We start from the raw sequence: 21,526 nt of genomic DNA, 5'->3' as shown, positions 1-21,526 counted from the left end.
AGCTGTCAAGGCTGCCACAATTCTAAAGGAGTGGGTCCCAAACTGCACCCCAGTCAACCCCAATTCACCTAAAGCCTGTGACGTCACCACCCAAAACTGATGCTTTGTCAACAGGCTACCATCATAATGGCAAAACAAAAACCCATCTTTGGGCCCCCAGACTGCCAAATAAGCAGCCAACGTGGTAACTGGACAAAGCTCAAGCTCTGAACAACTATCCAGCTCAAGTACAGTACCTTTTTGCAACTGATCCGTCTTAGAGCGACGGACAGTAATCACAGATAGCCGGACAGTAATCACAGATAGCCTTACCCACAGATAGCTCCAGGTCCCTTAACAACAGAGCCCTACCAGAAACATAATTTCTGGACTGTGCCACCAGCTCACTGACTCTAAGGGCCCCAAAAAAGGCTACTAAAGACGCAGAATGAAACAAACATGCTTCAAAAGAAGAAGCACACACCACATCCCAAATCCCCTTCAAACCCGGCAGAATCGATGGAGACATAGGATTCCGTGTATCTACCCTGGGTCCAGCCTCTCTTGACTACCCCTCCAGCATCTTTTGAAGATGAAAATCAGCTGTTTCCTCCCTATAACCCAGCGCCTTACTGGCAAAAGCCAATGCAGACAGGTGCCCCTAATGGATCGCATGGCCAATCCCTTACCTCGAAGCAAAACACAGTAATGGAGCAACTGCTCCACCAGGAGGGGCCAAACAATGCTATACCCTACCTCAGCCCTAAAGTCTTCAAACTGCCGCACAGCCCGTTCATAAGACTTCCTGGTGCTAGGCGCAATGGCTAGACCTATCGCTCTGCAGGCCTCAGCTCTCCAATCAGCCATAGCTCCTGGGGCATTGGCACTGCCTCTCTGTCAACATCTGGGGCCAGCTGACAAAACCTCTCTGTCTGTTTATGAGAGAGAGCATCAGCCACCCCGTTACTCACCCCAGGAACATGCTTGGCTAAAAACAAAATATTAAGCCGAAAACAACGCAGAGTGAAGGCCCTCACCAACCTCATAACCCACTGAGATTTGGAAGAAAGGGAATTAATGACATGGACTACCGCCATATTATCACACCAAAAATGAACGGTGTGATTGGCCATATCCTTCCCCCACAGCCAAACTGCGACTAAAATGGGAAAGAACTCGAGAAATGTAAGATCTCGTTTCACACCTACTTGTATCCAGGAGTCCGGCCAACTATCTGCACACCAATGTCCACGGAAATAGACTCCAAAACCCAAAGACCCAGCAGCATCAGACATTACCTGAAGCTCAGCTTCAAGCCTCATGTCCTCTCTCCAAAAGGAGACTCCATTGAAGGACTCCAAAAATTCCTGACAAACCCTCAAATCATCCCTCATGCTGCGGGTAACCCGAGTTCTATGCTGAGGCAAGCGTAATCCTGCCATAGCATCACAAAGCCTTCTAAGAAAAGCCCTCCCTGGAGCAACCACTTTGCACACAAAGTTGAGGTGCCCCACTAGCTGCTGCAACTCCAGCAAGGTAACCTTCTTTCTAAGAAGAAAGGCAAAAATCCTAGCCCTCAATTCAACTATTTTCTGAAGAGGTACCCTGGACAGCTGCGCAACAGTATCAATCTCAATCCCCCAAAAAGTCAACTTTTGGGTCGGACCTTCTGTTTTCTCAGGAGCCAAAGGGACCCCAAGCTCCGTCACCAGCTCAATAAAGCCAGACAGCAGCTGTCCACAACACCCAATCCCCTTTGGACCCACAAAAAAGCCCTTAACTGACTGAAGGTTCCCAGACATAAATGGTACTCGAGGCCCCTGAAAAGGGATCCTAAAACCAACTTTAAAACCTTCTAACAAATACAAACTGTCTGCCCTTCGAGGGTACCTAGACAGCCAATGCTCAAGAGGCCCTACCCTTATCAGGCTGGGCCCCTTTCTTAGCTTGATAGGCTCCTCCACCCCCACCAGGCTTCTTTGCATTCTTATGTCCCCGAGCTCTGGGGCAGCTGTCAAAGGAGTGGGACCCACCGCACATGGGGCATTCGTGCTTGAACTGGCAAGCCTTCCTGCTACACTCTCCCAGAGATGCAAATTCCCAGCAGAGCAAGCGGGGTTGAACCACCTGCCCTGCTGAACCACGGGGATAGCCTGATGAATTCAAAGATGTTGTAGATGACCTGCTCACCAGGTAACCGCTATCAGAGCAATCACCCAAGTTAGGCCTAGCCAGGGACATGACCTGCAGCCACAGCTGCTGATGGATACGGTCCCACTGAAGAGACGGATACAGGGCAGCCCTCATCCGAAATTCCTGATCGTACTGCAACCAGGCAGGGCCGCTAAATGCCGTGTAGCCCTTATAAATTATATCCAAATATTAGAAAAGGGCAGCTGCACGCCAAGGCTGCACCCGGACAATCACCCCGGCATAAATACAAAAGCCCGGAAGCCAATTTGCCCAAGTCCTATCTACCTTTCGCTTTTTTAAATTTCTCCTTCTCATCCAACTCCTCCTTATCTTTTTTTCTCCAATTCCCAAAAGAGCAGAGAAAAAAATGTCTACATACTCCCCTTTCAGGATTTTTTCCCTTAGTTGCCAGAAGCAAGTGATCCCCTAACGGCAAGGCGACATCCCCAAAGGGCAAAGATGTGAAAGGCACCATCCCATAAGGAGAAGGTGCGCCCATAAGAGAACCTGCCCCACACCCAGGCAAGCCCCGCAAGGGCCACCTTGCCTGCCAGGCCAAGCCCAATTCGACAGGGACCCCGACCCAGAAGCAGGCACCCCCGGACTCACAGCAGGATAACCCTGCCTGGCCATCAAAGCAGGACCCCATGGTCCCCATGGCCACGCCCGCCCAACACCAGCCTGCCAATTGTTCCCGGACTTACCTGCCAATCCAGTGGGAACCAAAGACGATCCAACTCCAGATGCTCCAGATGCTGACACAGCACCCACATCTGTACCACTGGAACCAGCATCCAGTGCTGGTCTACAACTCCACCAGATCTGCCCTCAAGGATAGACAGCCTGGTTAGTATGTTAGCTTGCAGCCCTCTCCTAGAGGCCCTATCCCCTTCCAACCCTCCTGGAGAGGGAATACCTGATGCCTGCTCCAAAGCCCGCAACCTACTCATAATATTGGCCTCAACCACTACATCACCTTCCTCATCAGACGAGGATAAGGGGGGTGGGGGCCTTTTAGCAGGCGCCTTGGGTGTCTTAGGCGCCAGCTTCTTACCCTTGGACCTGCCAGACCCCTTACCACCTGACATGATCACAGGCCCAAAAGTACGCTCAAAATGGTCGCTCACAAGTGCTCTTCAAAATAACTGCTTCTCACCCTACAAAAGAGGACTCAATCTCCATGCTGAAAGTATTTTAGCTCTGAGAGCTTTCAGTGTAAACAGACAAAATGATCACTGTTCTGAGGGCAACCACAGAAAGTAAAGCATTATTACTGCAATGCCCTCTACTTGGGGCTGCCTTTGTTGTGAACCCGGAAACTTCAGCTAGTGCAGAATGCAGCTGCTAGGCTGCTAATGGGGTGGCCCAAGGGGGTGCACATACAGCCAGCACTGCAGGAACTGCACTGGCTAACAATAGTGTACCGGATTCGTTACAAGGTGCTGGTTATTACCTTTAAAGCCCTATATGGCTGAGGACCTGTTTACCTGAGGGACCATCTGTCCCCACACATTGCCCAGAGAGTACTAAAATCTGAATCCCAACATCTCCTAGTGATCCCCGGGCTGAAAGAGGCGAGACTGTCGACCACCAGGGATCGGACCTTTTCAGTGGCAGCCACTTCCTGGTGGAATCAATTGCTGGAAGAGGTTAGGGCCTTGCAGGACCTTGCTCAGTTCTGCAAGGCCTGTAAGACAGCTCTCTTCCAGCAAGCCTTCAGTCAACTGTAAGAGAATTCTGGAACAATTGTCATCCTGAGAATATGAGTAATATCTGATTTGTTAGCACCCACTGTAGATTGTTTTTCACTTGTATTGTTTAATGGTTCTATTGATTTTATGACTGCAATCTAGTTTACTATGATTTGATGTAAGCCGCCCTGAGCCCACCTTGGCAGGAAGGGTGGGGTATAGATCAAATTAAATATAAACATAAAACCTGCTATAAAATCAAATTGCATTGCCTCAGCATCACAGGATCACCAGGATGGGTCTATCAGTGGCGTCTAGCCATGATTACTGAGGGGAACTGTTCAGTGACAGTCAACCTCTGAACCCCAGTGCTCGCAGGCAACAGCAGGGGAGGTCTCAGCCTCTATACCTTGTTGTTGGCCACTGTGTGAGACTGGATGCTGGACTAGATGGATTACTGGTCTGATTCTGTAGGGATCGTCTTATGTTCATAGCCAGGAAATAACTGGCTCAGCCAATAAAGACTCTAGTGTTAGTAAGAAGAGACAGGTTTTTGTTTTTCTAACATTATTTTTCTGTTCCTATATAATGACAACATACAACCATCATATGCATCAGATTCAAACACAGGCACCCTTTTAATGTTATAGTGGCCTACTGGAGCAACTCTTTCTCACTGCATCTGCTCTAACACTGATCCAGTACAATACAGTACTGGAGGTCAGGTCACTGCTGTTGCCTGATCAGCCTTTTATCATCTTTGGCTGGTCAGGCAACTGGTTCACTATCTCACCTCCCAGGACTAGATTTCAGGGCTATGTAAGCCAAAATGCCCTCAAAAGAGGTTGGGGAATTGACAGGTGGGCACCTGGCTTGAAAAGGATCTAGAATCTATGTATACAGGATTCCACCTCTAGAAATTATTGCTTAAATTTACCAAGGACACTAAGAGAAACCATCAAAACTTTATTACAGAAAAATATAGAACACACACATACAAGGTCATGAATTTATACAACCCACATATAGTCCTAATAAAAACAGGGAAAAGAATATAGAGATAGCATAGGGATGTACAAACAGGGTGATAATTACCAATCGTAGTCTCCAAGGAAGGCTCCAATGGCGGAAAAATGAGGACTAGGGGGAGGGGACCCTCAACTGATCAGGAATCGGGGGTGGATCTAGACAGTGGAAATGGGGTATTGTTAGATTGTGTAAAAAGTTTGGTCAGAGATTATAAGGCTTCCCCTGGGCCCTGAGGAGATGGGAGGTACAGGGGCGGATGACAGGTGGTCAGCTGGTGCATGCCTCAGAAAAAGGGGAGGCTCCACAGTGACCATAAAGGCTGGACTTGTGCGGTAGCTAATGGCCAGCTTGGAGGGGGCATCTGATTGGATGCCCGTTCCTGGCTAATGAGAGGACTTGGTCCTGATTACCTGATTGGACCTCCAGGTGACAATGGGCCAAGGGGGAGGCTCCGGGATGACCATCAAGGGAAAGAATGGGGTGAGGGTGATTGAAAAGCTGTTAAACGTGTCTAAAAGGTGACAATGGATGGCCAAATTGCTACCTAAGGTGACACCTGATCTACACAAAGATACTTGGCTTTAGGTGAAGATGTTACTCCTCTGCTGGCACCATCCTTTATTTTGGGTTCCTTGGGACAAAAGTTTAGGCAGTCTGACAGGGTCCCCTCCTGGGGTGAGCTTGATTGCCTTATGCACAGGTGACATCTGTTGAGTACGTGAACCTCCCGCTTCGCTGTTATAGAGTCTGGCGCTGCGGAAAGATAGTTGCTGGTGCTGTTAGCCTTCCCCTAGAGATTCTGTGGTTACACTTGCTTGGACAGCTCCTGGCAGTGTAACTTCTTCCGCTACAATGACCGAGATGGGGATCGCACGGAGCGACTGGAAACCATCTGTCCTCCTGGTTAGCACTCCTCCAAAGACACGGAGTGCTGCTGCAACGTGGTGGCTGTTAGTATTCATAAGTCCCTTCCAGTTTGGTAGACAAAACCCACGTTCTCCTGGCAGATGTGTGTGAGTTGAGTCTCCAGACACCTTGGCAACTGCGCGGGTGACTACGATGTTCTGGAATTAGGGGTATTTTTCTCACAGCTATTTTTGTAGAAAAGCCCAGCAGGAACTTATTTGCATAATAGGTCATACCCCCTGATACCACCGCTGTTTCACATAGGGCTTTTTGGTTGAAAAAGCCCAACAGGAACTTATTTGCATATTAGGACACACCCCCAACACCAAGCCAGCCGTAACTGTGTTCCTGTGCATTCCTGCTCAAAAAAAGCCCTGACTGTAACTCACTCTATGTGGGGCTGCCCTTGAAGCAGACCCAGAAACTGCAGCTAATGCAGAATGCAGTGGCATGCTTATTGACGGCGACATCTATGCAGGCACACATTCAGCCGGTGCTCCATCAACTGGACTGACTGCCAATAGAGTACTGGATCTGGTGTAAGGTTATAGTATTGACCTTTAATGCCTTATGTGGCCTGTGACCAGCATACCTACAGGACCATCTCTCCCCATATGTGCTTTGGAGAGCCTTGTGCTTGGCTGATCAACATCTACTAGTAGTCCCTGACCCAAAAGACATCCACTTAGCCTCAAACAGGGCCAGGGATTTTTCTGCCCTGGCCCCAGCCTGGTGGAACATGCTCCCACGTGAAATCAGGGCCCTGTGGGACTTGTTACAATACTTCAGGGCCTGTAAAATGGAGCTGTTCCACCAGGCTGTTGGTTGAGGCGATGGGCATTCAGTTCATCTCGGCCTCCCATGCCCACAGAATTACACCACAGAAATATTGTTGGACTAGTTATTCCCATCTTTTTATTGTTGTTTGCTTTATTGTCTGATTGTTGTTTGTTTTAACTTGGTTTATCATATGCTATTGTTGTCTGTTTATACGTAATGCTGTTTGTTTATACCTAATTGTTGTGAGCCACCCTGAGTCTGCCTTGGGATTGGGCAGGATAAAAGCCCAATAAAATAAATACATAAAATGAAGGGAATACCACATTTTTTGGAAATTATTTATATTAATGTTATATTGTTTGCTCTCAATACAGGAGGAGACTCTTCAGCGGGCAAGGGAGGAAGAGGAGAAAAGGAAGGAGATCACCAATCACTTCCAGGGCACACTGAACGACATCCAGGCACAGATTGAGCAGCAAAGTGAACGAAACATGAAGCTGTGCCAGGAGAACACAGAGCTGGCAGAGAAACTGAAAAGCATCATAGACCAGTATGAAGTCAGAGAAGAGGTGAGAGCACTGTGACTGCCAATATACATGATGCACAAAGGCTAACTTGATTTGGGTCTCTTGCCATGATTTTCAATGCATTTTCAGGGTACTTATTTTCCTTAGTACCCATACGCTACCCTAAAGCAGCAGAGAGAGCACATGTTATGTATCTATCTATTCACTACATATTTGAATAGCAGCTGCAAAAAAATTAAAATGTACAGAGCAATACCAATTTGCATGTGTCACAAATGTAGGCTTGTTACTTTGTTTATTGTGTGGCTTGCAGAATGCAGTATAGTTAGAAATGTATTTGTAAATAATTTCTAAATCTATGTCAAGTGTTTTCTACTTTAACTGCATCTACACAAGATTAATATTCAGTAATCGTTTTGAAACAATTTTAGTAATATATGTCATTATGTCCTGTGGTAAAAGACATATTTTCTTCTATTACTCTGTAGGTGCCAAAACAGCTGTATCTAAAAATAAAGTGCATGTTGATCTGTTTTCTTCTAGCACCTTGATAAGATATTTAAGCACAGAGAGCTTCAGCAGAAACTAGTGGATGCCAAACTGGAACAGTCACAGGAACTGATGAAAGAAGCAGAGGAGCGGCATCAGCGAGAGAAAGAATATGTACTTACTTGTTTAAATTTTTTTATGCATAGGTCCACTCAAACAGCCACTTGACATTTTAATTAGGCCTCTCTGGTGAGCTAAGACAGGCTTATGTGAAACTTTCAATGGTCTCTGGTCCAGCCACTCTCAGGCTCACATTGGTTTTGCCACAGCAGTGTGAATATATGACTGCTTTCCAAGTATTATCTACTCTGACTGGTTGTGGTCTTCTTTTCAAGGGGTCTCCCAGCCATGCTTTCTGAGATCCCTCAAAGGGAGGCATCAGGGACTGAACTGAGATCAAGGCATATGCTCTAGTGCTGACTAGTGGTTCCCCTCCTGCTTTAAAGGATCAGATGCTCCCTTGAAGAACTGCACATATGTATCACCTGTCCTTCTTCCCAGGTGCTCAGGGCATACTTGAGGTTATCCAGTTTTATTTTCACAACACTCCATGATGTCAAGGAGGCTTTAAAAAAGCGATTGGCCCCCCAAAACTCAGTTTTATGGCTAAGAAAGAATCTGAACCCTCAATCCCAGTCAATAGACTTCTGACCCTATTATACTACTGGACTCTGAGACATTCAAAAATAATGTTTCCAAAGGACAAAAACACTGGCCAGTGTTGTAATGTCTCTGATTCTATATAGACAGACAGTAAGGTAGCTTCTGATTCTTCCTTCCATTTGTTGTCTAAACCACTATAACCTACAATCATGATTTCTAGAATCCAGGACCAAAGATTGCATCCATCAAAATGGCAGGCTACTATTTTATTATGTCTTTAGGATGAGAAAGTTTTAGTGTGCCATAATTTTCAGGAACTAACCTGTAAACTAACCAGATTTTTCTGAATCCTCCCTAGCACTTTGTTTGCAAATCTCAAGCACCTGTTCTTTACTCAAAAGAGCTAAAGCAAGAGCCATCAGCAACGGAATAGCTCTGCTGCCTCCCAGTGGCCTTTCTAATTTCTCTAGAGACACCACACACTCCACTTAAATATTGGTGTGCATAGTGCAGAAAAAGCAATGGGAATCACATTACTAAAACTAATGTACAGTGTAATACACTTATCCTTATAACTAAAACATCCTTTGGCTCACATTTCCAGTGATTCATGCATCTTGCTTTTAGATGTTTTTCCTGGATTTTTATGGTATAAGACATTTTAATATCTGACTACCCAACTGTAAGCTGCTGCTAGCTGGTGAAGCTGGGCTGCCTTCATCCTATGATGTACACAGCCCTCAAATTTCCCTGGCAGGCCAAGATTCATAAAACTCTATTCAGTTTAGTATCAGAACTGAGAGAATATGAAGTAACATGAACCAGTCATTTCAGGATCAGCTCCAGGTTTTATATGTGAGAGTGCACACACGTGCACACATAGAGAGAGGGAGAAAGAGAGGCAGCTGATCCCAGAATACTTAGCCACCAGAAAAGTTCAAGCCTCACCCAGGGCTGCAAAGATTTATCACAGGATCTCAGTTAAAGATTTCCACTAGGAGCCCCCACTCCAACACACACATGCACCCAACACATACACACATCCCATCCAGAATCAACCAAGGCATCTATGATGATTTTTCCCTCCCTTACAGGATTTCCCTTTATCTTGGGGAAGGCCTTCTTGGTAAGTCTCAGAGCGGCTTACAGGAACTGAACTCTGGAACAAACCTTCAATAATATCCCACAACTCCTATAAAGGCTCTAATTTGCTTTTCAGTTTTAGGTCTAGGCCATTCCTGTAGCATTTTGTCATATTATTCACCTGATAACTACAGCAGTTTCATGATATCCTGTATCTTTAGCAAATCCTTGAAAATCTCATATCTCTCATGGAATGAGGAGAAATCTGCCTCATGTTGTAAATTAATGAATAGCTTGTTCGTTGGCCTTCTGAATCTAACAATGGAATAAGGCTGGATCCATAAGAAGTATGAACTGTTTCAATTTTTAAAAAGCAGTCCTGGGTTCAGTTTTTTCTTTCCAGTTGCACAACAGAGTACAACTTAGTGGTACCCTGATGTCATCATGCTATGTGATTGCTCCACCCAATTCTAGTTATAAGTGTGGGAATGGAAAAATGCTTAGTAACTTTAACATGTTTCCCACAATGAACCCAGGGCAGCACAGCTCTTCCTGTTTATCCAAACAACCTATAAGGTGGGATAGGCTGAGAGAGAGAAGGACCTCAAGAGAAAAGTTGAATGCTAGTCCAACACTACATCTGCATTGGCTCTAATATATTGTACCACAGCTATAACCTGGAAGATGAGAACACAACACATATTGGGTGACAGCCCTGTGTTAATATACTCCAGTCCATCTGGAAGTCTCATGACTTACAGGCTCTTCTTGTCCCCTTATTCCCTACAGTTGCTGCTGTATCTGCTAACATTAGAAATGCAAATGAGCATTGGACTTCACCAATTGGTATCTTCCCTTTGGCCATGTTTAATAAATCTACATGTCTTGGTTGTAGTCCCATAGGGCCTGTCTAAAGCAATGAAAATTGTTTCCAAACATAAGAAGTTAGAATTAAAACTATCTTTCCCCATTAGTTACTTTCCACTAATTAGAGAATTAGTTTGGATAGGGAAGTTGGCGAGAACAAAGAGAACAACCGTCCGGAGGTTGTACTAAGCCTAGCCTCAAGCAGGCAACTATTAACAAGACTCTTTGGACATTTTGTAAATCTAGACACAAACTCTAACCTGTATGTATAAAAACTGCATTCAATAGTTATGTATTCTTTATGAACTGTTATCTGCTTTAAATCCTCCCTTGTTTCTGCTCCATATTTTATTAACAAAAATACCAATTTCAGCATCTGGCTGGCCAAATTAGTTTCTAAAGATTACCTTAGGCTATATGTTTAAAACGCACACACACACAGCTGTTAGTCCAGAATGTCACTTGCAGTTTTGTATCTCTTACAGGCTGACTTCTGGGTTTTTATTGTTCTATAGGAATAAATATGTTTGTTGTAGGACATCAAGAAGAAAAGAGAGAGAAACTCATTAATAAGCCACAATGGATTACACACATAAATGATTTCTGCCTCATCAGTTCTGTTTGGTTATGGCAGAGGCCTTTTGTATTTGACATGAGACCTCTACAGGGTCCCAGCTGGAATATGTGACAACACAGCCTGGGTGAAATTTTAAGCGATACTAAAGCCTAGGCAGTTTGCTAGATTAATGACTAGCTTGAAAACTGGCTTGGCCCTGAGGCTATTCAGAGTTTTGTTTCATACCATTAAACACAGCCAACTTGAAATTCCTCCACAGGATTTCATTTTAATCTCTGTTGTTTTTCCTCTGATGAAGGAAAGAAGGAAGAAAAAACTCCAGCATTTTCAAAACCCCATGAAATGCTCTTTTATGTATATAGCTAACCTGCATTGCTTTAGGATGTACTGTGGTTATTTTGAATGGTGCTAGACAATATAAAAACTCAATGAATTTGAAGGACTTTTAATTGAAATGAAGTGCATTTTTCCCATTGTTTATTCCAAACCCAGCTACTCACCCAAGCTGCTGAGTGGAAGCTCCAGGCAAAAATGCTGAAGGAACAAGAAACAGTTCTCCAAGCCCAGGTGAATTAGAAGAGGAAATAGCATGGTGTGCCCTTTATTTTTTTCCATATTTAATACAAGAGACACATAAATGTGGGTCCATGTAGCCACATGTTTATTTCTGTCACCCTATTAATATATATCAATGCAACACTTACAACAGAAGCATGCACCTTGTTTAACAGCAGGAGTATTTGCATGGAGCAGTTTTAATGCCTGTCATATGTCTGTAATGTCTGTCAGAGCAGAGGGAACATATTTGTGAGGATTTATGATAAGGGAGGGGCTGAGTATTGATTGTTAGCAACATCACATTTCTTATGTTTGTTGATTTACACCTTCAGCCAATCAGTTTCTTACATTTTTCCTAACCCCAACATTCACCAGCTCTTGTTCTACCTTCATTTAGTTCAGAACCTAAGTTGCATATGCTTTCCAGTGACCTTAATTAGCAGCAAGGCCATAACATAATTCTATAATCTAAAAAAACCCTTATAGTTAATGGAATAAATTATGCAAATATAGACACTTTCCTTCAATAAATAATTCCATTGCCTAGGAATATACCCCATGTTTAGCATCAAAGTAAACATACAAAGATAGCTTCTACCTAGTAAGATCATTGGTTCTTCTACCTCAATATTGATGCCAAGGAGAGAAAAGCTTTTCCTAGTACCTGGCCATGAGAGTCAAACAGGCATGACAAACATCACAGATCTCCATCTATAAAGTAATCTGTGTATTGCATAATTCCATAACGGGCGAGGAGGAACCTGTTAGAGGATTCAACCCATTCACAGCTTTTCCATATCAAGTTTTTGCTGTAACTTGGCTTAACTGCATCAGTTTTTCCCTTTCCCTATGCATTATATTGGGTTTTTCCCTCAAGTTTCTCCCAACCACAGCAAAGCTGATCTGAAAACACACACAGGGAAAACTCAAAAGCAAAAAAGCAGAAGAGCAATTAATGGCAAATGATGCTATTGGGGGGGGATGCATAAGAAGCATAGTTCTAGCAAAAAGTCAGTGCCAAAAACCTCAGTTTCTCTGTCTGAAACCACACTCCCCATACTGCAACTATCAGTTTAGAAGAAAAGACGACATGATCTTTGTCATCTGCTTTGGTCCTGATCAACCCTGGGACCACCTGAATGCCTAGAATGTACTCTATCATTGATCCACACCTCATCATCCAGAGTAACAACAGTTACTTTAAGAAAATGCCACCTATTCGAGGTAAGGTACTCTTGTCCTTATGACAAAGCAAAGTAAAAAATGAAATGGGTCTATGGTTTATTGTCAGTCAGTAAAAAGAGGTGAGGGGAATTGACAACATTAGTAGAAAGGGAGTCATGATAAAAACAGATAAGTTTCTGATCCTGACTACTGTCCATCTGTTGCTGGGCAGACATTTCCCATTCTCATTTAAGCTTAGCCAGCTTGATAACCAGAGACCTGCTGATTTTAGAAAATAAAAGCTGGGCTTTTCAGGAAGGAAATTGATGGTTGCATAAAATGTCTTGCTGTAAGGTGAACTCTGTGATCTGCATGACTACAGCTATGCAGCAAATTAGCATTTCTTCCTCATTTTCTAACCACTTCTTCTTCAGCAACCCCACCCTCAACCCCTCCTCCAGCCATCCATCTTACATATAAGTGTTTTTTCAGGCTAGCAAGCTGAACATAGAATTCCTGTACAGTGTTATCTAAATTGCATATACAAAGGGTTTATAGGATTAGATCAACACTGTGGACCTTAATCCCAGAGTAGCAGTAATAGGTGGAGTGGCTGGAAAAGCACTCAGAGAGAAACTGAAGGAAGAAGGGGCAAGGCAGCAAAGAGGCAGCCTGTATGGGAAAATGGAGGGGGGGATACATAGGGAAAGCAAAAACAGAACATGGAGGTAAGTATTATTGGAAAGTAGGAAATGTGAGACAAATGTAGATAGAAGAAACCAGTAGGAATATCAAAATGAAAAGCAATAGAGTAAGGAAAGGGAAAGAAGCAACAACCATCAACAAATAACCAACCCAAGAAAAGGCTACATGATTGTTCTAGATTGTTTGTGCACACAGAAGGCCATGTTTACCCTCAGATGGAATTAGAAATCCATTCTGGAGACAGTCCCTTTTTCAGAGAAGTTGAGGCAGCTTGAAAGGTCAAGATGTGTGATCTCCCACTTTTGCCTCTCATAAATAAGCAAGTATCAAGCCTGAACTCCCCCTAGAAGCTAAAATGACCAAACTGAAGCTATCATACTTTAGTCAGATTATGAGTAGTCAAGAGTCACTGGAAAAGACAATAATGATAAGAAAAGTTGAAGGCATCAGAAAAAGAGAACAATCCAATATAAGATGGACTGACTCAATCAAGGAAATCATGGCCCTAAGTTCACAAGGCCTGAGCAAAGCTGTTAATGATAGTACATTTTGGAGGTCATCAATTCATAGGATTGCCATAAGTCAGAAGCGACTTGACAGCACTTAACTCACACACAAATAGGGTATTGAATAGCTCTAACCTACTTGAACAGTGGTAACAGAGAGACAAAAGAAATATGGGTGTATATTAATGAGTACTGCTCTAAAAACCTTGGCCATCATCTGAATAAACCAGATATAAGAAACGGGGGCTTAGAAGATCAAGAATCTTTCTGGAACATAGGGGCAGGATAGAACACAATAGCAGAAAGTACTGCTATGCATGCACACATCGTCTATGATTAAAAAAATTAATTAAATCCTTCAGTTTAAGAAAAGAGTTGAGGTACTTGCAAAATCACTCACTCTTCAATTCTTCAATTGTAAGCAAAGGTTGCCATCTTAATTTTTGTGTCATGGGAGCCATGCAAAGATACTCTACTGTCTAACATTCTTTGCTCCCATACAACTTTGAATCCAAAGAGCTAGTTTCCCTTGGGGTTTTTTCACATTTTGGGGATTTTAAGTATAAATTGCTTTACTGTGACACCTGTTCCTTCCAGTGGGTGTTCTCTGTCAACAGGAAACCAAATTCCAAGTCAGCATTTATAGAGCACTGAGCCCATGTTCAGTGTTGCACTCCCAAGGACTGGGGAAGACAGCTTGATGTATCAAAGCAAGAAAATGTGAGTTTGTGAGTTTCCTGCATTGTGCAGGGAGTTGGACTAGATGACCCTGGAGGTTCCTTCCAACTCTTATGATTCCATGAATGTGTAGCTACCTTGAGCAGTACAGGTCAATACAGCACGCATGGTATTAAAGTTATGACAGCATCAGGTTATGTTTTTTATGGAAGGGTTGCACATGGGAGAATTAATCCTTCTCTTAAACCAAAGGGATGTTTTTAGTTTGGAATGTCATATTTCTTGAAAAGGAAAATAACTGAATCATGCAAACCCACTAGTACTGTCATCCTAAGAATCCTTTCCTGGGAGTAAGTGCCATGGTAGATTTGACTGATTTTGCACTAGGCTTTTTCTGGGTGGAGAGCCCTTTTGCTCCCGAGGCTTCTCTTAGTTTTTGCACAAGCTGCCCCAGAGCTGCAAGTTGGCATGCCACTTTTCCACAGCAAGTGAGATCCTCTTACAAACGGTTTCTACTTGCCGCGGAAAAGTGACACACCAACTCGTAGCTCTGGGGCAGCTTGTGCGAAAACTGAGAGAAGCATCGGATACAAAAGGGCTCTCCACCCGGAACAAGCCCAAGTGCAAAATCAGTCTTTATTGAGAATCTGAGTAGACCTGTATAGAATTGCTCTGTATATCATGTATGCGGCAGCAAACTTTATTTACTTTTATTTTTGCCTTTCCACTGATGTGCAAGGGCACAAGAGTACTCCTGTGCAACATTAAGATAAGGCAGAAAATTATACACTCTCTCACATGCATATTTTATTTGCAGTCCTAGCACTAAAGGGCAGGGAGATGGTGAGTCAATCCTCCACTCCCTAGTGAATACAAGATAACATATAACTTGCTGGATTGAAAATGGCTTCAACTTTCTTGGTTACAGCAGCCATAAGACCCTTGGTGCAGAATGGAGCAAATGGATCCAGGCATCAGTCAACCTGCCTGCCAGCCAAGAAGCCCCTGCTTGGTAGGATTGCCAAGTCCCCTGTGGCTTCTGGGAAAAACGCTATGGTATCTATTGTACCATAGAGTTTTCCCTCTCAAATTGCCTAGAGCGGCCAGTGAGTTGGGAACCTCTAGGGCAGAAGAACCCCCACCCAGCCCAGGGGCTGGGATGGTAGGATGCCAGATTCCACTTGGGCAGAAGCCACTGTGTGGTCTTCCCTGCCACTTGACTGTGAGGGTGCCTTGACAGCTGCAGGGCTAGCCTTTTCCCCCATAAGCTCTCACCCCAACATCTCTTAAGGGGATCCCCAAATATGGGGGAAATGGACATGCAAACTGCCTTTTCCCCAGAATTGGATCCAGCACCATGTTGGTACCACTCACAATACAAGAACTCGTGGGCATTCGATGAAATTGCTGAGCAGACAGGTTAAAACGGATAAAAGGAAGTACTTCTTCACCCAAAGGGTGATTAACATGTGGAATTCACTGCCACAGGAGGTGGTGGCGGCCACAAGTATAGCCACCTTCAAGAGGTGTTTAGATAAAAATATGGAGCAAAGGTCCATCAGTGGCTATTAGTCACAGTGTAATTTTTTTGCCACTGTGTGACACAGAGTGTTGGACTGGATGGGCCGCTGGCCTGATCCAACATGGCTTCTCTTATGTTCTTATGTAATGTAGTTGTGACAGAACAGGGGGAACAAGATACTCTCATGATACTGAAAGCAAAAAAGGAGTTGTGGGTGGGAAAAGCCATGATGCTGACTGAGGTCCAGGTGGTATGGCAGTCCTTTTTATCACAACTGGATAAAAGTCACTCTATGAGGTCCACCAGCCTAGGTCCTGCATCCTGCCCACTTCAGGCTGCACCTGATCGTCTAGACCAGTAGGGTGCTGGGTTGTCTGCATTTATTTATTTATTTATTTATTTATTTATTTATTTATTTATTTATGTTTGGGATTTATATCCCGCCCTTCCCACAAGTGGCTCAGGGCGGCTTCCAATGATAGATCCAACAAAATTACAGTATTTAAACATATAAAGGGATCAGCATTTAAACAGATAAAAACAGATAAAACCATGATTATCAATAAATATTAATAAATATTTCAACTGTATATAAAAGAAATCCGGCAAGTTACATTAAAATTCTCAAGCTAGGTATAGGCTAGCCGGAAGAGGGTCGTCTTACAGGCCCTGCGGAACTGTACAAGGTCCCGCAGGGCCCTCACCTCTTCCGGCAGCTGCAGAGGCCTCCCCAGTCATTAGTCAGTCACGCCACCAGACCCCAGATAAGCTGCATCACCTCTATTCTTGCCCTGCAGGCCCACAAACAAGGCCCAAGGTAAGTCTGGGGTCCCACCATACAAAAGCAGCAGTCAAAAAATCCCTTATCCCTTACAGTACTACAACTCATAGTGCTTCACCTGCATTCAGCTTGAGGAAGCAGTGGCCATCTTTAGATTAAGAAGGCATTCCCAGAAAAAAATTACCAAACATGTATGGAAGCTTAAGTTGTACTGACTTTAAACAATAATTTTCTTGGGAACTTTGAAACCTCATAGTTTTGTAGAAAATTTCCCCCAAAGAAGTGAGGGGGGTAGACTAGAACCTTGAAATCTTTCACAGAAATAAACTGACCAAAGGAGAATCTGAAGGTGTGGGAGGGGGGAATCAATCAGACTTTCAGCTTCTTCAACATCAAGACAGTCAGTAGTTTTACCCAGTGGTTTCACATTCTATTTTTTCAGCAGTTTGAATACACAATTCCTAAGTAGTTATTCTTTGCCAAATTTAAGTTGGATGCAACCAATCAAAATTTATCTCTGGCACAATAAAAGGAAAATACTAGAAAAAACAGCATCTGCTCCCTTGGCTATATAGTCACCTACAGTAAAGACAGACATTCTTGGACCTACAATCCACATTGCCAAACAGCTTCAGATCTCTCTAGTCACTTCTCTGTGACTGACCTTAATTCACTCCATATAAAGACTTTATAACTGTTATCTGACTCATAAGTTATTTCTGTATGTTCATTGTTGGATTTGACTCAGACAAAAATTATTCTGTAGGGCTGAAACTTTGTAGTTATAGCATTTTCCTCTTACATAATAAAAGTAATTATTTGAAGGGTTTTGTGAGTATCTTTATCATGAAGCCATCCTGGGATCTGTGAAACTGATCTGATAATTTTTTTCTCCTGGTGAATTTAGCTTACTCTCTATTCTGAACGGTTTGAGGAATTTCAGAAAACCCTGACAAAAAGCAATGAAGTGTTTGCCAGCTTCAAGCAGGAGATGGATAAAGTGAGTTGCACAACATCTCCCTAAAACCCATTTTGGATGCTGATATTTTGGTAGAGGGTGAGGCTGTGCTTCTTTCAGCTTCCTTTGCCCTTATTTTATCAATACTCTTTTGTTACTGTTTAAGAATATGTTGATGTTTCCTACATTTTTGATCTTTAATTTTTAGCAACAAAACTGAGGCAAGAGCCTATGGTGAAGGCATTTCTTGCACACTCAAAGGGGCTGAGATGGAGCCGAGGCAATGAAGAGCTGGCTTTCCAAATGGGCAGAAATAGCACATGGTTTGAGCCACTTTTGGACTACATCACTTTACCTTGTATGTGAGGGGAGATAGATTGTATGTCTGAATTTTATTTTTTATAAATGAAGAGCTGTATTCAGTAAAATATCATTCATAACCTTCCCATTTCTATGCCAGCTTTTGAATGCGTCCAACAATCTTTAGTGGCAGCAAAAAGAAAAATAATGCATAATTTACTTTAGTGGCTTTTGAATTAGTCCAACAATCTGTAGTGGCAGCAAAAAGAAAAATAATGCATAATTTACTTTTGCACTTCCCACTAAATAGTCATTTGCATAGTGTAAAATGGACATAAATTGCCATTGCATTCAAGGTTTGTGCCCAACAGCATGCATACCTTACATAACTCACAACAGTAGGAAATATGCTGTCAAACTAACAGCAATCAACAGACCAATCTTAGACAGAGTTGTAGTCTTCTAAGTCCCTTGAAGTCAGTGGCATGGAAGGGTGTAAGTCTGCTTAGGAAGGCACTGTGAATTATACAAACAGAATGCATGTGAGCTTGGATGTGATTCATTTTGCCATTATTGTCATAGCATGACTTCTAAGAAAGCAAATGGCCACAGCAACCATGTGGATGATCTACTGATGGTCCTTTGAAGCATTCTCCCTTCAAGAAACTATTTCATTTGGAGGAGAGAGCGCAAAGAGGCTGGAGGAACATGAACATGATTGTTGTGACATCATTGTTAAGACATAAGCTCCCTGAAACAAGTCCAGTTCAACAAGCAGAATCCATACACTGGAAATGCTGCCACATTCACAACTCACAAATGGTCCTATACTAATGTAGCAACAAGGCCAGTGTGGTGTTGCTGTCTCCCTAGTCAACAGGTACTACACATCGCATTTTGAACAGAGGGACCTTGTAAGCATGGCAGCAAGGACTGCCTGCTGCTCCACAACCCATGTTGTGTATTTTATCTTGCAGCAAGTGGTGCAGTCCAATGGCAGCCTCAAATCCTACATTAAAACTCACTTACTTCACTACAGCTGCTGACAGTCATTACATGCAGATTACAAATTTACAATGGAGCCAATTAATCAGAAGAAGGGATCCTTATGGTAAAGCGCTCAGTGCTTATGGTACCAAGTGTTCAGTGCTTATGGTACCATCTGGACACAGCTCATATTCATGCAGTTCACTTACCTTTCCATACTGCTGCTGTATTCAGCTATCATGTGCTTGATTATTAATATCTTTTCACTGCAGCGACTGGGCACAGTCAATTATGTGGTGTTTCCATACCAGACCATTAAAATATGATGTGGGCTCTTCAAGAGCTATCTTGGGATACCTGCTGCCTTAAAGAAAGCAAGCTGAAGTGCTTGTATGACTCCAGATAATTTTTGACATTCCTGCTGTGATCTGCACATTTTCTTTCTCTAGATGACAAAGAAGATGAAAAAGTTGGAAAAAGATACAGCTACATGGAAATCTAGGTTTGAGAATTGCAATAAAGCTTTATTGGACATGATTGAAGAGGTGAGAAACATGTTCTTGAACATTTTGTCATTTAAGAGCATCACCCAAAATTAATTAATTCAAAAGATGTAACCCAAGGGTTTAAAAATGTTAACAGCACGTCTCTGAAACAGTGACTATTGAGAGGATTATGGAGCCCTCACAAGTATGCATGCTACCTTCTATCACATTTTACCCCTCTTTTTATCTACACGATTGGTAACTGAAGAGTGGTAAAGAGATATTATTCCCCTCTTACAAAAAGGTTTGGGGAAGATTTTTGCTTCCAACAAATGCAAGTCTTCAAAACCAATGGAGAACATGACAATATGGAAGTGACAGTCATAATACCTACTATAGCAGTAAGTTCCCCCCCTTCCGTAACTGTAATATTAAATATTACTTTCTATAAAATTTTGCTGATTACATAGATTGCAATGAAGATTGCAAAGTTTCAGAAGTCCAGAGAACTATGACATCTCTAGAGAACCATGACACAGAGTGATTAAAATGTGGAACTCACTGACGGAGGATGTAGCGATGGCCACAGGAATAAACAGCTTTAAAAGGGGATTAGACAGATTCATGGAGAATAGGTCTATCAGTGGCTACTAGCTGTGGCAACTGAGGGGAACCTCCACATTCAGAGGCACCAAATTTCTGAATCCCAGAGCCAGAAGGCAACTTCAGGGGGTGGTCTCATGGTGTGTTCACACTACACTAAATAATGTGTTTTACATCTGGATTTTTACTCTGTGCGAATAGCAAAAATCCAGATGTAAAATGCATTATTTAGTGTAGTGTGAATGCATCATAAGTCTCTATGCTCTGTTGTTGGCCCTCCAGTGGAACTGGTTGGCCACTATAGGAGAAAGGAATCTGGACTAGATGGACCATCGATCTAATCCAGCAAAGCTTTTCTCTAAAGCCCCAAAGATAATAAGTGTACACTAGACAGTAGAGGTCAAACCAATGGCATGATGTCACTTGTGAAGCAGTTTAAAATTGGGGGGGTTAGAGAGGGGGTAATATGCCCCCCAGCCTATCAAGTTCTATTATTATCTTAGTAGTATCCATATGTGTTCATTTCTTTCTCTGTCACAGAAATCCATGAGGGCCAAGGAATACGAGTGTTTTGTGGCAAAAATTCAAAGGCTAGAGAACCTCTGTAGAGCACTTCAAGAAGAGAGAAATGTACTATATAAAAAAATAAAAGAAGCACAATTCCCTGGGGAGAAAGAAGAGGAAGAAGACCAGGCCGTAGATGAGGATAGCCTAGGAAATGAGTCTGGTCTAAGCTCTTCTGTTACAGACCCTGTTGATGAGTTATCAGTTGCTGATGAGATTGTCCTGAAGGATCTGCCTGTTGCTAATGAGAATGCCTTGAAAGATCTGGCAACAGCTTTCATAGTGACCCATCACATGGAAATGCCACTCACAGACACCAATCAAGAAGTCAACGAAGAATCACATGATCTACAAGCATGCAGCCCGCTCTGCTTTCCCGAGTCAACATTACCATCTCCCATGCACCAAGACAATGGAAGTATTTCTGTGGAGCCAACAGCATCTGTCCCAAAAGATGAGCAACAGGAAGAAAAAACTGAAGAGCAACCGGCTCAAATCCATCCAGAGCTTCAGTTGCCTGATGCTGACATGGAAGGAGTTGATTAGCATAACATATAGAAGAACCTTTCTTTTGACAATTCTATCCTTCCATTTTTCTCCTCCAGTTGTTTTTACAGTAGCAATTATGGGGCTGGAAACCATTAAGAGGTTTGCCTTTCAAGACTGTGAGAGTCATCTTGCTAATATACCATCAAGTTGAATTAATAGTCTTGAGCTTCAAGTTTGCCTCATCTACTCAAGACAAAGTGCTTTCCTGAAGAAAAGCAAAATGCAGGATCTTCCATTCTACCATCTAACTTTTAGCAGTGATAAAGCAAGAAGCCCTAAAAGCCCTTGTCATTCAGTATCAAACAACTCCACTACCAGGTTTTGAATATTAGTTTGGTTTTATGTAAGACAATGCTATGATGCACCCCGTCCACTTACCTCC

At 43.0% G+C, this 21,526-nt stretch overlaps 2 protein-coding genes across 2 annotated transcripts in view; one reads left to right on the top strand and one right to left on the bottom strand.

Moving 5' to 3' along the window:
- Nucleotides 1-21,211, top strand: part of TXLNB (taxilin beta) — a 35,318-nt gene extending 14,107 nt beyond the window's left edge. Inside the window, exons 4-9 of the mRNA XM_060240276.1 lie at nucleotides 6,953-7,147; nucleotides 7,649-7,768; nucleotides 11,277-11,351; nucleotides 17,606-17,698; nucleotides 19,393-19,488; nucleotides 20,572-21,211. Of these exons, the coding sequence (XP_060096259.1) occupies nucleotides 6,953-7,147; nucleotides 7,649-7,768; nucleotides 11,277-11,351; nucleotides 17,606-17,698; nucleotides 19,393-19,488; nucleotides 20,572-21,141 (1,149 nt within the window). The 3' untranslated portion in view covers nucleotides 21,142-21,211. The remainder of the gene's footprint in view (nucleotides 1-6,952; nucleotides 7,148-7,648; nucleotides 7,769-11,276; nucleotides 11,352-17,605; nucleotides 17,699-19,392; nucleotides 19,489-20,571) is intronic.
- The window catches only part of HECA (hdc homolog, cell cycle regulator), a 262,046-nt gene that overhangs the window by 187,459 nt on the left and 53,061 nt on the right, over nucleotides 1-21,526 (bottom strand). The window lies entirely within an intron of this gene.

The sequence above is a fragment of the Heteronotia binoei genome, chromosome 1, assembly GCF_032191835.1.
Source record: "Heteronotia binoei isolate CCM8104 ecotype False Entrance Well chromosome 1, APGP_CSIRO_Hbin_v1, whole genome shotgun sequence".
NCBI classification, from domain to species: domain Eukaryota; kingdom Metazoa; phylum Chordata; class Lepidosauria; order Squamata; family Gekkonidae; genus Heteronotia; species Heteronotia binoei.
The sequence above is the reverse complement of the archived record's forward strand: the minus strand, read 5'-3'. Positions and strand labels throughout refer to the sequence as shown.